The sequence below is a fragment of the Sinocyclocheilus grahami genome, unplaced genomic scaffold, assembly GCF_001515645.1.
Source record: "Sinocyclocheilus grahami isolate Dianchi unplaced genomic scaffold, SAMN03320097.WGS_v1.1 scaffold12.1, whole genome shotgun sequence".
Classification (NCBI taxonomy): Eukaryota; Metazoa; Chordata; class Actinopteri; order Cypriniformes; family Cyprinidae; genus Sinocyclocheilus; species Sinocyclocheilus grahami.
Genome location: NW_015505191.1, coordinates 3263853 through 3281026, shown reverse-complemented (window position 1 = coordinate 3281026; position 17174 = coordinate 3263853). Strand labels below are relative to the sequence as shown.

General features: G+C 37.0%; 4 protein-coding genes across 4 annotated transcripts in view; 2 read left to right on the top strand and 2 right to left on the bottom strand.

The window, feature by feature from the left end:
• snx19a (sorting nexin 19a) overlaps positions 1-3111 on the bottom strand; it is a 19652-nt gene extending 16541 nt beyond the window's left edge. Inside the window, exons 1-3 of the mRNA XM_016288772.1 lie at positions 2844-3111; positions 972-2554; positions 672-810 (exon numbers count right to left, since the gene is read on the bottom strand). Of these exons, the coding sequence (XP_016144258.1) occupies positions 672-810; positions 972-2516 (1684 nt within the window). The 5' untranslated portion in view covers positions 2517-2554; positions 2844-3111. The remainder of the gene's footprint in view (positions 1-671; positions 811-971; positions 2555-2843) is intronic.
• Positions 3112-3779: 668 nt separating this feature from the next.
• Positions 3780-11730, bottom strand: LOC107597653 (uncharacterized). The gene is made up of 3 exons (XM_016288823.1): positions 11655-11730; positions 4767-4804; positions 3780-4682 (listed from the first exon to the last, which is right to left on the bottom strand). The coding sequence occupies exon 3, from the start codon at positions 4679-4681 to the stop codon at positions 4028-4030; it is 654 nt and encodes a 217-aa protein (XP_016144309.1). The 5' UTR covers position 4682; positions 4767-4804; positions 11655-11730; the 3' UTR covers positions 3780-4027.
• pou2af2 (POU class 2 homeobox associating factor 2) lies at positions 5671-12414 on the top strand. The gene is made up of 5 exons (XM_016288810.1): positions 5671-5810; positions 8766-8866; positions 9926-9968; positions 10090-10394; positions 11567-12414. Exons 1-5 carry the CDS (start codon positions 5798-5800, stop codon positions 11981-11983), a joined length of 879 nt encoding a protein of 292 aa, XP_016144296.1. The 5' UTR covers positions 5671-5797; the 3' UTR covers positions 11984-12414.
• A 333-nt stretch (positions 12415-12747) lies between these two features.
• stk36 (serine/threonine kinase 36 (fused homolog, Drosophila)) overlaps positions 12748-17174 on the top strand; it is a 12396-nt gene continuing 7969 nt past the window's right edge. The window contains exons 1-6 of the mRNA XM_016289393.1: positions 12748-13235; positions 13698-13838; positions 14344-14421; positions 14774-14921; positions 15317-15483; positions 15765-15934. Coding sequence (XP_016144879.1) covers positions 13149-13235; positions 13698-13838; positions 14344-14421; positions 14774-14921; positions 15317-15483; positions 15765-15934 — 791 coding nt within the window. The 5' untranslated portion in view covers positions 12748-13148. The remainder of the gene's footprint in view (positions 13236-13697; positions 13839-14343; positions 14422-14773; positions 14922-15316; positions 15484-15764; positions 15935-17174) is intronic.

Genomic DNA, 17174 nt, shown 5'->3' with positions numbered 1-17174 from the left:
ACAATTAGATAATACCAATTTAGGTCAACCAATTACCAAGCAATAAAAGTAAAAAGTGTAAAAAGTTTGCATTAGCAATTAAAGAAAAAACACTTAAACAAAACATGGTCAGGTCAAAGTGTCTGAATAATGTTTGGTCCCAAATTTTTATAAATTTACGATATATCGATATATATATATATATATATATATATATATATATATATATATATATATATATATATATATATATATATATATATATATACACATAAATATATTGGAATATATTACAATGTAATTCATTCCTGTGATGGCAAAGCAGCCATTACTTCAGTCTTCAGTGTCACATGATCTTTCAGAAATCACGATTGAAGGAAACAATTGCTCAGGAAATAATTCTTATTATTATCAAAGTTAATAACAGTTGTGCTGCTTAATATTTTTGTGGAAACCATTACACATTAAATTTCTTGCAGGATTCTTTAATGAAAAGATATTTCAAAAGAACAGCAAAAAAATCTTAATGACCCCTAACGTTTGAAGGGTAGTGTATATTACTTTTTACTATGCAATTCTGACAATATGTTCTAATTATGTCTAATACTATATAGTCCAATATAAAATTTATGTTTATGTTTAATATTATGTGACTCAATAGCTTACGTTATTGTCGTTTAAAAATGTCTTACTTTTGATCATCTTCCTGAGATCAGGCCTTTCCTCCAAACGGGTCTGCAGATTGAGGAACTCACTGTAGCGCCGGTTCACCATATGATATACTACAGGCTGATCAGACTTTGAACTCTCTGAATCTCCAGCGGTTTTATACTACGAACACACAAAACGCAATGAATCAATACTGAAATAGTAAAACCGGTAAAGAAAATGCCCCTCAAAAATTCCTTTTCATGTAATGCAATGATTCCAAGTTATGTTCCAAACGAAATACAATAAAGGAAAATACTTCCTGTAATTTCTGAGAATCTCACCTTTATAGTGTAAAGAGTATAAGGATGCGTGCTGTTGCTTCTTTGCTCTTTGGCTGTGCTGGTCCCAGTGATTTGCAAGTTCTGAATATTTACTGGTCCCTCTAGATTTCCCAAGTTATCGAAAACTAACGAGTCCAGACCAAGGCTTCTGGGGATGGAGTTTGATGTGTAAGTCAAGGGTTGGACTGGACACTCTTCCACTGTACTCTCCGGTGATGGAGGCTCTGAAATGATCACATTTTGCCTGAAACACTTCCCCAAAAGACCCAATGTGTCTTCCTCCAGACAAACCAAGCCACAAAAGTCTGAAGGAGACATGCAGTCGCAGAAGTTCTCATCATCTGAGTCTGTTCGTTTCAAAGACTCACTAGATATCTTTCTTTCATCTGAAGAGGGTGAATCCAGGTCGTAGTCAGTGTGTTTATAGAGGCGGCTGGTGCGGTAAGGAGATCTGAGCAGTTCGGCTGTACTTTGGGTCATTTTTTCTGGAAAAAGAATGCTGGAAATTCTCGTCCCTTGTACATTTTCATCAGAGGACCACTGACTCTGGAAACTTGTTTCAGATGAATCATGAAGGGTAGCTGTGGATTCAGACCAAGCTGTCTGCATGCTGGAGGTTTCAGGACAGTTGAAAGTAATTGGGGAGTCACAATCCCAGAAGCTGCCAACAGATTCTTCCTCATCTTCTGGAGGTGTTTGCTGTGGGCTTGGTGCTTCTTTGTCAGTGGATTGGGTGAACACATCTACAATGGTCTGGTTTAACCAATCTGGATTGGATATTCTTGCCACGAGGGGCAGAACAACATTGCAGGTGATGAGCTCTCCCACCATGTACCGGCCTGTTCTTGTTTCCAAGTGAGATTTGGGAATAAGGACGTGCATGAGGAGATCTACCAGTGCTCTGGTGTAGCAGAGCTGGTTAGCTGGGCCAGTCAGGGCAGGGTGAGGAAAATCAGCTCTAATGTACAATCTCCGTAGTTTTTGTGAGTTTGAAAAGGTTTGGTTAGACTCTTCTTGCAGTGTGCATTGGAGTTCCTTGGCTTGGCTAAAGCTTTGCAGATGGCATCCGCAAAGCTCTAGAACCCTCTGGGCCAGCGCTCTCCGGTCCACCTGCTTCGCCCTCCTCTTCAGTTCAGCGGCCGCCTCCAGCATGGCATCCCTCACCTCCCATTCAAACTCATCCCCTCCTTTAGAAACAGAACTGCAGTACCAGGATGACACAAAGTCCCGCACAGCCTTGCCAACAGCACTCTGAATCTCCCAATCCAGTCTTTGTTCACTCTCTGAGGTAGTGTGAACTTCAGGGGACTGATGCAGTGGTAGAAAGTGCTCCAAATGAAGGAGGCTGTTGGCATCCAAAGCGACACGAGATCCCAGCCATCCACCCAGCACGACCAACAGACTGGTGAAGATGCACAGCAGCCACACATTCACTAGAAGATGGAACAGAACTAACCATGCAATCAAAAATACAACTCCAAGAATGCTCCTTTGCCCCAGTAACTCAGAGAAACTCCACAGATTTGGATTGGCAGCACCAGGCATTTTGTCACATCTGAGATCTTAAATTGGAAAGGGATGGACTGTTGAATAAATCAATTATAATAATTAAATTAAATGTAACATGAGGGCACGTAAAATGTGTTACAAAATAAAATACAAAATGTTAACATCTCAACACAAAGGACAAGCAAGATCTTGTTTTTCAGGTAAACATTTATATTTTGTTTTAATCTCTTTATTGCATACCTCATGTGGCAGATCATAATCCGTGTAAAATATAATAATTCAAAATAAATTGCCTAACATTTAATAATTTAAGTTCCTCGTTTTGCACTACAGTATTATCATATTTAAGTCTGATATACTCACCAATAGAAAAAATAATTTTTGAGGGAAAATTTACTTTCAGTGAGGTAGTGAGCAAATGAGAGGTCACAGTTCCAGATGATCTTTAAACCATCCGTGACTGAAACAATCTTCTTCACTGCACATCGTCAGGTAGATGTGCCCAAAAGCTGTCTATGAGATGGTCAGTATTCCAATATTGTCATTTAAATGGTGTTTGCATCGCATGTCGTTGCTATCGACGTTTGCAGTCTGTCTAATCTACTTGACTCTAATCAGATTATCATCTAACAAACTGTCCGCAACAGACTAGATTTGAATTGTTAAACCCCGACTGAACGACGCCCTCTACTGCAGCTGCTGTGAAGTTCAACCAAATTAGCCCTTTCTGATCCGCAAATTCCAGGGCCAAAAACATGACCATGCTTTTTTCCCCCTGTTCTATAGGTGATAAATGGTAATCAATTAAAACAGTTAGTGAGGAATTTTTATAGCCTTTTTTTTTTTTTTAAATCTCCATTAAAACGGAAAAACATTTCGATTATTTAAACTTAAAATTTAAGGTTGGCCTAATGAAGTCATTGTAAATTTGAAATAGCCTACTAAATATTTGTAGACGAATTGCTAGAATTATTGATATCTTATTTCATTGTCGGAAGCGCATACCACTATTTTAACTGTAACAGTAACCATTTTAACTGTAAAGTATAATAACAAGAATGTACGATTATTAAAAATGTTTAAAATCCTAAATGCAATAAAAATAAAACATGCAATATAGACCTAATATAGCCTACTATATATGGAGTTTTAAGATTTAAATTTAGTTTTTTTTTCAAAAAACGAGCAACAAAGTGTAAATTAGAGATTTTGAGCGAGTAAAGCGACACCACAGAAAAATAAATAAACACCAGGCACAACATTTTCTTCAAAATTGATGCGTATCATATAATTCAACAGATCAGTTCATCATAATTACATTAGCCTAATTACATACTGTGAAACAATGACATTTTTAATTGATAATGAAACTTGCAACTCACATCTGTTAACACGATTACAAACAACAGATAGATAAATGACACAAGTAGCATTTAGTCTAAATAAATTAAATAGACTACAAAAATATACACCTTAACACAGATGTCAGAAACACGGAGGTCTGGGGACCCTTTCATGTTCATAATCTGAAAGATACAGGGTGAGAGTTACATTGTGTCTCTTTCTCTAAACCTTCTGCCTTTACACACGTGTTTTTCCTGAAAAGGGCAGATGTCTTCCTGGCACTCCCAGCACGGCTGAACATCATGGCCATCAGAAGCGTCGAGATGGCACAGATCGCAGCCTTCGGTTTTCGTCTTTTTGCGAATCATCAGTCGAAGCTCCCTGCGTTTAACGTCATCCACACAGCACGCCACGCCAACCACGCTGATGCGCTTGGGGTCCCACACGCAGTCCTCCTCGCGACCAGACTTGATGGTGGAGATGTTGCTGTTTGGTGGAACCCACGCGCAGTCGTACCCGTTGCTGTGCCACGATTTCTGGAGAGGATGATTGTCACCGTCTATTTGCTTCACTTTCCCCACACGCACCCTCAGTTTGAAAACGACTTTGTCCTTCTTGTCAGTATTAAGCGGGTAACATTTGGCTTTCTCAATGTTACGACTGACATAAACCCCGGGGCCCAGCATTCCATCTTTAGAGCGTTCAAATCCTTTATCAATGATGGTTTTGGCGTATGTCAAATGTGTGCCGTGGAACATTGTATATACACGGCCTGACTTCGGTTCCTGGTTCTCGGACAGAGATTTACTGCGGTCTTTAACAGCTTCCCAGCCACAGAAAGACACACCTCTCTCCATTCTAAGATTGAATACGAAGATTACATTTATATATACACCTACTAAAACAACGTTTTATTTTTTAAATCGACTCATATTTGCTCACCTCCTTCAGGATCTTCTATGCCACCCGGCAACTTTTTACTTTCGATTTCGTTGCATAAGAAGAAGGGGGAAAAAAGAGCTTTCCTTTTGTTATCGTCGAGACCATAAAACAAGCTGTGTTAAAACTTAACACTAAGGATGTTTTCTAGGCATAGATGTTTTATAAAAACGTGGTTCTTGATCATTATTGCATTTCTAAAGGAACCAAAATGTTTAACATCCTCATGACAACTTTTAAATTAGGCTATATAGGCCTTCTTACAGATAGGCTACAGTCCCTCTGGAACATCTTTGCCTTTCTGATGCACTGTAACAAAACTGTTCCATCATTTATCATTTGATTAACTCTTCCTTTAGCCTATAACTTTGATTTAACGTAAAATGTTAATGAAACAAACTTAGTTCTTAAAAAATGGGTTATATCCTTTATTTTATTTAGCTATTATTATTGGGCTATTATTATGCAGTGATAATCCATTCCTGGGTTTTAAACCAGTCTTTACATAGCATATCCACCAGGGTACCCCATATCCCACCTAATGTCCTCCAAAAGAAAAGTTTTTGACACAGGGCCTCTAAACAAAAAAGAAAAAAAATCTGAAACTAGAGATTTTTAGATTTTGGATTTTAGATATTGTCACTTGTCTTCATCTTAATGTGGTACTGTAAGAAAAATGACATTCCTCTTTTTTCTTCCTCATTTTCCTCGCAGTCATACCTGAGTATCTTTTAATAGGGCTGTCACACTCTCCATTTTTTCAACAGTGCAGCTTTAATAGTGTACTCTGATCTACAGTAGATGCAAATTAAGAAACGTCTCCAAGCCATTTATTTGCATTTAACCAAATGATGAAGGCTTCACAAGCGAAACCATGTGAAGGGTATGAATAGAGGTGCGTGAGCTTGACCATACATATGTGTCTACTTAAATCTTCTTTCTTCCTTTGATATAATGAATGTGGTGTATGAGATCTGCTGGAACAGAAAACAAAACTGAAGAACTGAGAAACCTCACAGCGCTCGGCTAAAATTATGATGGAGACAGGTGAGAGTTATTGAGATTGTACGTGAAAAAAATTATTTTCATACTATCTTTATTTAATATTGTTCGATGTTCACTTTGTAACGCGTTACTGTTGGGGCTGTAGCTACATTTACATTAAATGTGCTCATGTAAGTATTCGTAAATTATAATTACATTTGTGTTAAAAAGTGTATGTCGACAATAGCATATTTGTATATATCCTAATAGCACATTTGTTTGCTCTTTTCATCTAAATGTGAGCTATATATAAAACATCTAGGATAAATCTAACTTTTCTGAGAAAAATGCCTCTCTGAAAAGTAAATGTACATTTTTTAAGAACCTTTCTTGGCCCTGCTGTAAAACATAAAAAATAAATAAAACAATTAAAAGAAACTTTAAATACATTTTAAAATCTGTTCAACAACTGACACGTGCAAATATGTGCTTTAGAATACGGGGTTTTCATAAACCAAGTTGTGATAAACGTAATTACTTGTTAAAAGCTAACAGAAATGGTAAATAAACAAAAAATAATGTGTGTCATTGTTTTTTACACTCTTTTGTTTTCTAAGAATTTGTTTCGACTCAGGTGACTATAACAGTGTTCTTAGAGACCAAAGTGTGTAGTAAATATACAGGGACGTAAATTTCCTCTGGGGGGAGGGGGGGTGCAATAAACAAAATTTCTCAAGAGCAATTTTTGAAAGGGACACAAATAATACAGCTAAAATTGTATACAGCCTTACTACCAGGGCTGTCTTTAGGGGGGTGCAACTGGTGAGGTCGCACCGGGCCCCGCGGCGAACAGACCGAGGGGGACTGATGTTTAAATGAATAAAATAGCCTTGAAGGTCGAGTTTCACAACTATTGACTTTTTTCTCGCTCACCGGACACCGATGTGTGTGTGTGTGTGGGAGGGGATAAAATACAGTGGGGTTCCTCCCACGGTAAAATTCGCCTTTCATATCATGTTATTTAGGTCGTCTCAACCCGCGGCAAGTGGCAACAGTGTTAAAGTAGCCCAGTTCCGCGGGAAAACCATGGACTTGGCAACTGAGGTGATGTAAAAGAGGAAAGCAGGCATTTGGACCAAAGCACTGTGAGGCAAGGGAGGGGGAGACTCAAAATGTTTCTAAACTTAAAACGCATTTTTGCCCCGTTTGCGTTGTTTTACTACTTACAAAGTTATTTAAAGTATAAAACATTGTTATTTACAATACACAGCGTGGTTTTTAATCATATTTTTAGGGGGGACAACCCTCAGATGGGGAGGTCCTGTCCCCCCTGAATTTGAAACCTAAAGATCTAAAACTATGTCAATATTGCATAGGCTATTATTTTGTGTGTTTAACACTAAGTGTTTTGCAATGATTTTTCCTCAGGCTTGGGTGTGAACATAAGTGTGTGCTCCCAGTTACTGTACATTGATAGATTTACAGTAGGAATTCTGAATCTAGAGATACACATTTTATTTGTGTTGTTTTCTATAGAAATGTAAGGCACTGACTGGGTAATATTTGAACAGAATTGAACTGCTCTGCAGGAATGGAATCTCCACTAAGTAGATGAAGAAATGTTTAAATGATTAAACTCAACGCACAGTGCATTGCACCTGCTTTACTCACAGTTTACACCCTAAACCATGTTATCTCATCAACAAAAGAAAACATAAATCCATGAATCAATTTCTTGACTGGTATCAGCGTATGGGCTTATTTATAAGAAATGCATACCATTTAAAACACATAGAAGTTTATATTTAACACATTTTATAGATCTTATTTGCATGAAGATTTTATTTCAAGAACTTCTGTTGTACATAATGGTCTAAGCAATATAATCTGTCTGCTTTCATTCACAGTCTAATTACAATCACTTCTTAAAAATATTTCATAATGTAAAAAAATTTAAGAAATTACAAGTTTTAATCAAAACAAAAAGGTTTGAATTAACAGTAATTAAATTTGCTTTACAGAAAAATTACTGAATATTAATATACAGGTCAGAAGAAAGCAGGAGCTTTTGTAATAGGTTTTGAAGTTTTGAATTTTTGTTATTGAAGTTGTAAATAAAACAATATTACTGGAGTAGTTTTTTCAGTCTTTGTACTTCAGAATTTTTATTCAATCTATTACTTGTAGATTCTTTGTAGGTAATTGTGGAATTTACTACCAATTTCTGAGTGAAAATAGTTTCTACATGATTTGTTTTTTTCAGTGCAGATTCAAAAACCCTTGAATAAGAGTTACTGGGGTACCCTATATATGTTGAATGTGTATAAGCAAATTGAAAAATCAAGATAAAACAAAAAATCTTCAATAAAGCCAAACTATCAGAATGGTTGCGTAGGTTTAGGTAAATTGTTTTTATTTTTTATAAATTATGTTATATTGATTTAAACGATATAACATAAAACTAATAACTATTTATGATGACTTATCAATGATTCAAATAGCAATGTTTGTCTGTGAATGTTTTTAAAGATTCTGCGAAAATCTTACATTATGACTATGAAACTAGTAGTTAATATTCAGCATTCTTTGCGTGAAATTACGTAAAAGACACTTAAAACAACCTTACTGTGAATTTATTTTAATTTTATCAAAAGAGATATGCCCATGTGATGTTCTTTTTATCACACAAAAAAGACTTAGTAAATATCCACACTGTTTAGCTATTGCTGCTTTGTTAAACTGTGAAGTCACTGCTCTGTAGTGTAAAGTCACTATCAATGTGGAAAGCTTTTGGAACAGACTTTATTTGCATGCCTTTATTATGTATTCATATACATACGGTCATTATGTACATTTAATCTTGGTTCTTCAAAAGAAAATCAGATTAACCAGTTTTATGCATTTTAGGCATTTTTGCTTTGCACTAGTTTATACAGTGTTTCAGATTTTTGTAGTGCTTTGTCATTCTTATTTCTTAATGCCATAAACATTTGTAAATACATTTCTTTCTCCACACAGAGTATTCCAAGAGAGTATACCAAGGTGTCAGAGTCAAGCATACGGTCAAAGATCTTCTTGCAGAGAAGCGATTTCGACAAACAAATGCACCCCGATTCAGTGTAAGTTAGCCATCATTCTGACCATCTGGTCTGATTTTCTCACATATTATCGTTATATTATTATTATATTAAGTGTTTTGCTCTGTCTTTATACAATAGACAGTATCTGAATTCAAGAATTTACATTCACGACAGACAAACAAATATAAGTATAAAGTGTAAGACATCTCTCACACAGCCACACTGTTTAGCGCATCCATGCATGTCATGTCCTTGTTACTTTTTTTGGAGATAAATATCAGGCACACCTGCCAAAATCAGATCTACCTTCCTGAAAGGGGACAGACAGGTATTGTTACCAGTAGACGGTTAAACCCAAGCCTTAACTGAGGTAATTACTGAGGGATTTGCTACAAAATACAAAAGAACAGACAGTCCTTGTGCTCAAGTGAACTCTGGCAGCAGGTTGTTGTCTGCTGTTGTTTTGTTTTCTGTCCTTAGTGAAACTAATGGACCAGTCGGTTCATGCAAATGCCCCAGACGAAGTGGTTGGCCTCAATATATATATCTGAACAACAGACCAGCAAAGAGATACACATTACATATTTTACATGATAAATAAAAAGCACTAGTTTATTATAGAAATAAATAGTTAACTACTATAAGAATTCCCTTTACAGACTGCGAGTCTCTAACAAAGAACGATATCTACTAAACAAATTAACTTAATTCCACTGCGTTCTTCTCCGGCACGTTGCAGAGTCAACTGGGATATGTTTCCAGTCATCCAATGATTTCTTTAGATCCTTGTGGCAAAATCTCATGAGAAGAGTACACACTCCACCGGAGGGAAGTGTACATTCAGAGCGAGGAGGGGAGCGCTGTTGTGACACTGGCAAATCATATTCAAATATCCTCCCACATGATTTGCCTGGCTTTCAACAGAACAAGCACTAAAATTTGCGCCTTCCTCTCTTTTTCTCCATATTCTCACTGGCTGTAAATCAGGCAAATACATTTCATTACACGCTGTCGTCTTAAGTGAAGTTTATGAGAAACACACATACATAGACGGCCTGTGTTAATGTCAACTGACTCTCTAACGTTTTTGTTTTTTAGACGAGCAGCAGTTCTTCTCAGCCAGCTTTTGTACCGATGCCTGGTGAGTCCGTCTGGTAATGCTTATACACTCCTAGATCTAATTAGATAGTCAGGTGTGCTCAGTGAGAGGCTAATTCATCTTGAATCAGGGCGTTAACAGAATTTCCTGCTTCCTCTTGAAGGGTCGCATATGCTTCCTGGTTACTACAGTATGCGAAGATCCTTCCTCCCAGACTCAGAGCTCTGCCATCCCATGAAGCAGTACTCACCAGACACTTACTCTTCGGCGCTGGGAAGCAAGGCCTTCTCGTATGACCACCCCTCCACTTATCCTTCCTTCATCGACAGCTACTACACTCCTGATTCATATGGAGATTACAGAGGGCCAACATCTTATACCTCCAGCGGAGGGTCACTGTTTCCACCATCTACACTACCAACACTACTACCAAGTCTGTCTGGAGAGACATCGTCACACTTGCACTTGGTATTTACACTTCCTACAACTGATATTATTTGGGTCAAAGATGTAGATGAAGAGTTTCCATGAAAAAGAAAAATCTCTAAAACTCATCTTTTAAGTTCTGCTTGTGTTCATGTTGGTTTCATATGGTAATGAAAACTGAAACAGTATCAGTTCAATAGCTCCAGAATAAATAAATGGAAAAAAGTCCCTACACCTTGAATATATGTATGTGTACACATTTTAACCATTATTAACAAGCACATTTTAAAAAAATAATTATATATATTATACATATTAATGAATTTGTAAATATTATTTATGAATATCATAGGTTTTTTTAGTTTCACGCCACATTCACATGGACATTTACATTACCATTCAAAAGTTTGGGGTCAGAAATTATTACTTTTATTGTAATACTTTTATTTAAAGGACGCATTAAATTGATCAAAGTGACATTAAGGACATTCATAAGATTTCCAAATAAATGCTGTTCTTCTAAACTTTCCATTCATCAAAGAATTCTGAAGAAAATGTTCAAAAAATGTCAAGCAAACTTTTTCAACTTTATTAATAAGAAGAAATGTTTCTTGAGCACCAAATCAGATTGATTAGAATGATTTCTGAAGGATGCTGATAATGATGCTGAAAATACAGCTTTGCATCACAGAAATAAATTATATGTATATATTAAATACATAAATACATTTAAAAATATTTTCAATTGGAATAATATTTCACAATATTACTGTTTTTGCTGTATTTTTGGTCAAATAAATACTGCATTGGTGAGCAAAAGATGCTTCCTTCAAAACATTAAAATACCTTACCGTCTCCAAACTTCTGAACAGTAGTGTACAACCTGACATAACCATGACATAAAAAAGGTCACGCCACATGTTTTTGTAGAACGTTTTTTTATACATATATTAACACAGAATTTGTTAATTTTTTTGTCCAAAGAATAATAATAAAAAGATTATATCAGACTACTTGATACATTTTTTCAAAATTATTGTAATTAGACTTCTTTTTTTCTTCAGTTGTATTACTCCAACATTTTTTACATTTTGCCCCAAAAATACATATCACAATTAATTTTTTGAATAAATTAATAGCGTCACGTTATTGACCCGTTTTCTAACTATATTAATGAAAAGATTATTAAGCAATGGTGTTCCTCTACACTACAGAGAGACCCTTGGGATCAGCCAGCGGAGGACCCAGTCAGTCAGTCAGAAGTCATATGTCCTGAGGGTTCAGCACCTGTGGCAGACTCACCATCCCTGGGAGGGCCTGACTCTGGCAGTTCCTCTCCATACCGTCTATCCTCGGGGCGCAGCGGGAGCTCCATCCCATCCAGCTCTCAGGTTTATACTCTACAACCCCTGGAAGATGTCCCGTACCCAGCAGCATCGTACGCCTCTGCTTCCAGCTACTCCTGCCCGCCATACATGACAACACCTGGAGATCTGGCTGTGGTGAAGATGACACCCGTCACCTCAGAGGAGGCTAGTGGTGGAGTGGTGTCTCTCAGTGACACTACATCCTGGGCTAAAGATGATGGAACTGGGCCCTGGCTGTCATATGAGACTAGGAGGGCTTTTTAAGAGGCTTAAATGACAATACAAAGACTGTGGACTGATTTTTTTGCAATGACACAGCATCTTTATTCTTATAGAGAAGGAGATTATATAGGTTCATCATAAAGATGACCCCAAGAACTGCTGGTCACAATATACAATTTACAAACTGTTTGTATTGCTTAAGGACACAGCAAAGTATGTGCCGATAGTTTAGTTAATTCGAGGTTTAATTATGCATTTTACATGCCCAAGCGCTCTAGAATGAATTAGAAGGCAATGCTAACTTTTTTCCTTTCTTATATTTTCACTTGTAACATAAGCCCTCAATGATTGGCCACGAATATATAACTCAAAAATAACACCAAATAACACTTTTTTTTAAACAACAAGTATGTTAGACTTTTGTCAGGAATGCCAATATAAAAAAATAAAACATGTTTTGGCTTGAAGAAAGTGTGTTATCTTTATAAAACTGAGCGAATTAGGCGTTCTAAGGAACAAACCTCCGGATACGAGTGCTGTTGTTAGGACGCCACTGAGTTGTTAAGTTAAGGCCCCCTTAGAGACAGGAGTGAATGAGGACATAAACACATCGCCTGTTCAAATTTCTCTCACTTCGGACAACTTATCTCTTATAAGTCATGTATTTATCAAGCAATTAAAATGTCAAAATAATAAAAAATATTAATGTATATTTAAAAATATACAAGTCAAAGTACGTTATTTAATTTTGTTGTAACTTTTATAAGGGCTTCTATTTGTGAGCCACCGCGTTGCTAGGCGCTTTTTGTTTTTGTTCGTCTGGACAGCAGCGCACGTCAAAGTTTCTGAAGTTTGTTCTACATTTACTATGTAATCGTATTGCTGTTCTGAGACAGGTTGTTTTTCATGAAAGTTACTTGTACTAGTACTATATCCAATTTTAGCTTCGGGAGTATGGGTCGTTAAATGGCCGTTGTTTTGCCGTTGTCGTACGCCTCACATTATTAAGTCGATCTCAGAAAAAAACACACTAGCTAGCTTAGCCTAGTTTGACATTCTTTCCTTATATTATTCAATTGCGAAACAAGCCATGAGGAGAAAACTGCCTAAGTGATATGCGTACGTGTGTCCACTTTATACTGACTTGTACTAGCTTTTTACCTGAAAAGACACCGGACTGTTCCTCTGGGTCAAGGCTTCCTCGCTGATGATGGATCAGTACCATATTTTGGAGGTTATCGGGGAAGGGTCATTCGGCCGAGTGTACAAAGGCCGCAGGAAGTTTAGCGGCCAGGTGAGCGCTGCTTGTGCGACACGATGTCAGAAATTAGCTTTGTTTGTTTGGAATGTCATTCTCTCCCTCTCTCTCTCTCTCTCTCTCTCTCTCTAAATGTGTAACACAACAGCATTCCCTCCACATAAATCAAATCTCATTTGGGACAAAAGAAAAAAAAACTTCTGTCAGCCAATCAGAATCAAGCGTTTTAGAGTCTCGTGGTATAAATTTGAGTTATTTGCTGGTCACTTCGTTAGACTGTTTTGTTTACAATAAATGTAAACTAGGCTTCATGTTTTGGAGTTAATTTCTCTACATTCAAGGCTAATTTTTTTTTCTTTAGCTACTCATTTAAAAACGAGGATCCATGACACTGAATACCAAACAAATAATGGATATAATAGTAACTGACTTTATTAAAAACAGAGTCTCTCTCTCTCTCTCTCTGTCTGAGTAACATCAACCCTTTTCATTTTCTAGGTTGTGGCTCTGAAGTTCATTCCCAAAGTTGGCCGCTCAGAGAAGGACCTGCGTAGTTTGAAAAGAGAGATTGACATCATGAGGGGGCTTAAGCATCCCAACATAGTGCTGCTTTTAGACAGCTTTGAGACAGAGAGGGAGGTATGATTGTAACAACCTACTCCCAAGTCATGTTACATTTTCCACTGTTGCATCTCTGTTCCATAACCCGGTGCTTCCAGTATAACGGCTTGTTGAAATGAAACATAGCTCCCAGGGTTCACGATTTTACATTCAAATCTCTAGGGAATAATTCTCGTTGGCAAAATATAGTTTATATGTAGACGTTAGGATATTGGCATTAGTACAACAAATGCAGTAAGCTTGTAACTTTGATCGTCCCATAAAATGTGTAACTGAAAAAATATCATTTAAAAAAAAAAACTGAATTGGTGTCAGAGGAATAATTGCAAATCTCTAGGGAATAATTCTCGTTGGCAAAATATAGTTTATATGTAGACGTTAGGATATTGGCATTGGTACAACAAATGCAGTAAGCTTGTAACTTTGATCGTCCCATAAAATGTGTAACGGAAAAAATATCATTTTTAAAAAAAAAACTGAATTGGTGTCAGAGGAATAATTAGAGCATGTATTCCTCTGGCAGGTGGTGGTGGTGACTGAGTATGCAGAGGGTGAGCTGTTTCAGATCCTGGAGGATGATGGGAGTTTACCTGAAAATCAGGTACATCAGTGGTCACACTGTTTTACAGTAACTGACAGCCCAACGTATTAGATTTGATTTATTCATTGTTGTGTATAAGTTACAACTATCTAAGACTTGGTTTACATTTGATAACTTTATAGACTTTAAAAGCTAATAATATAATCACTGATGCATATAAAAGTTAAAATATGCCATACAAATTAGAATAAACATACTTACATTTAGCCTAAAGTAAATGTATTTTTGAAAAATACATATATTTCATCACTTTTATTTCTTTGATTTGATGACATACTGGATTTTTTTGCTGCTCAGACCTCCTAACTGGGACACCCTCACCTGCTAACCTGTTATTTTATATCTTGTGTAGGTGCGTGAAATAGCCTGCCAGCTTGTTTCTGCCCTGTATTATCTGCACTCCCATCGCATTTTGCACCGTGACATGAAACCACAAAACATCCTGCTGGGAAAAGGAGGAGTAGTAAAGCTCTGTGACTTTGGGTTGGTGTTACCAATTGGTGCAAATACAAGTTCAAACTACTTTATATTTATTTTTCAATAGCTAAAATAGCAATGGCTGGTAGTTTTCGAGGAATCTTACGTTGTTCTCTGAAATTACTCTAAATTTCATCTCAAATGTTAGCATAGTGGTGTTACCAGTCCTCTCAAAATGTAGAAATATTGTCATATTAAAATCTCTCTCTCTCTCTCTCTCTCTCTCTCTCTCTCTCTCTCTCTCTCTCTATATATATATATATATATATATATATTTGCAAATGTCTCTGCAAACATTAACTAATAAAATATGATACAATTTATAAACATACATTTCACATAACCCACATCAGTATATCTCAGAATGATACAATTTGAATTTATCTAACTTATTCTGTCATGTTGTGTGCTCTGGTAGTGGTGTCAGAAGAGGGTTCAAGCAACCCCCTGACAGTCCCACCCAGCCCCGACCTACAAGCCCTGAAACACCAGCAGGCTGCTGAGAAGACAACGGCACGCAGCGGAGAGGGCAAACTACTGCGCAAAGCTAGAGAGCTTCGGGAGAAAGAGAAGATTAACAGACGGGTAAACTCATACTACATCTGGGAACAACAGCACGCATAAACAAAGAAGTTTGTCTTTGTTAGTTTTCTCTGTTAAAGGGTTGTGGATCTGTGTGATTCCTTTCTAATTTATTTGATTTTTGCAGTCAAATTAACTTTATGTAACTGAAATCAATGCTATTTTTGTGCAAATTTTACAATTTACTATATTACAGCATATGGAGAAAAATGTGCCTTAGAGGAGCTTTGAAAGTATCAGTTTCTGTGGAAATAATAAAACTGTGTTGGGTCTTGTTTTACTAGGAGATTGCGAGTGGAAGTGCTGCATGCGCCAGTCAGACACACTGTAAGACAGCTTCTGCTGGAGGAGCCCCCACCACTGGCCACTCATTGGGCAGCACCTTTTCAGTGTATCAAAATTCATCTCAACCAGCAACCAATCAGCATCAAGCAAATGACAACAGTGTTACCAGGTAGTATTTCCACCTAGAATTTGAATTTGAAAACCTGCAGGCCTCAACTTAAAAATGGGCATATTAACAATGCTGCTGTGACAGTGAAAATAATGTTTGGACCGGAGTGAAGGAATGAATATATTATAAAACCAAATGTAGTGAACTAAATTGGTCAAAAACCTATTTAAACCAAGGATAAAAGATCTTGTGAAGAATCATATTTCTAAAAGCTAAAAATACATTGCAAATGCATTATGCATTATTTAAATTTATGAAAAATAAATGTACATTTATTTATTATTTAAATCAAATGTAAATTTATGACAATATAAAATAAGTCTTAATGGCCCTCTTCCCCATGTTCTTTGTTTTGTAAGATGGACCAGTAAAAAACTTTTACAATTTTTAGCACAAGTATATTTAAAGGGGTCATATGATGCTTTTTTAAAGATCATTATTTTGTGTATTTGGTGTAACAGAATATGTTGACATGCTTTAATGTTCAAAAAACACATTATTTTTCATATACTGTACATTATTGTAGGTCCTCTATGCCCCGCCTCTCTCAAACGCTTCATTTTCTACAAAGTCCCTCCTTCCGACAAGCGCAGTCTGCTCTGATTGGCCAGCTGACCCAGTGCATTGTGATTGGCCGAACACCACAAGCACTCGTTGGAAATGTAACGCCCCTTACCATAATCACGAGCTTCATCTTTCAAAATAAATGTAAAGACAGTAAATAATGTCATTAGTTTTACCATCAGTTCAAGCCCGAAAGGGGAACAGACACAGTAATGATGCAGTACACAAGCTGCGGTTAAGACAGCTGACTCTACTGTGATGTGACACTGTCTCTCTCTCTCTCTCTCTCTCACACACACACGCGCGCGCACGCACACACACACACACACACACACGATGCGCAAAACTCCGCATTCGAACAGTCAATAGCAAATACTTATAGAAGCTGATAAGCTGATTCAGAAGCGCCAGATTGTCATAGCAAAGTCAGAATGACCTCCTCTCCTAGGTTCACGAAACGGTCGTCCATAAAATGCATTGCTGTTCTGTTATAAGTAATCTTAAAGATTCCTAAATGCATCTACTTTCGGAAGGCCAAATAAAGTGCTTTTGCTTTCACCTAGAACAGGGGTAGGCAAGTTCGGTCCTAGAGAGCCGCAGTCCTGCAGAGTTCAGCTCCAACCCTGAAAACAAAACTCCCCTGCCTATAGCCTTAGTAATCCTGAAGACATTGATT

Excerpts from the sequence above, each read along its gene's own strand:
- LOC107597653 (XM_016288823.1), bottom strand. The coding sequence starts at position 4,681 with ATGGAGAGAGGTGTGTCTTTCTGTGGCTGGGAAGCTGTTAAAGACCGC.
- pou2af2 (XM_016288810.1), top strand. Across the intron at positions 8,867-9,925 it reads CAAATGCACCCCGATTCAGT|ACGAGCAGCAGTTCTTCTCA; the intron begins GTAAGTTAGCCA and ends TTTGTTTTTTAG. Across the intron at positions 10,395-11,566 it reads CATCGTCACACTTGCACTTG|AGAGACCCTTGGGATCAGCC; the intron begins GTATTTACACTT and ends TCTACACTACAG.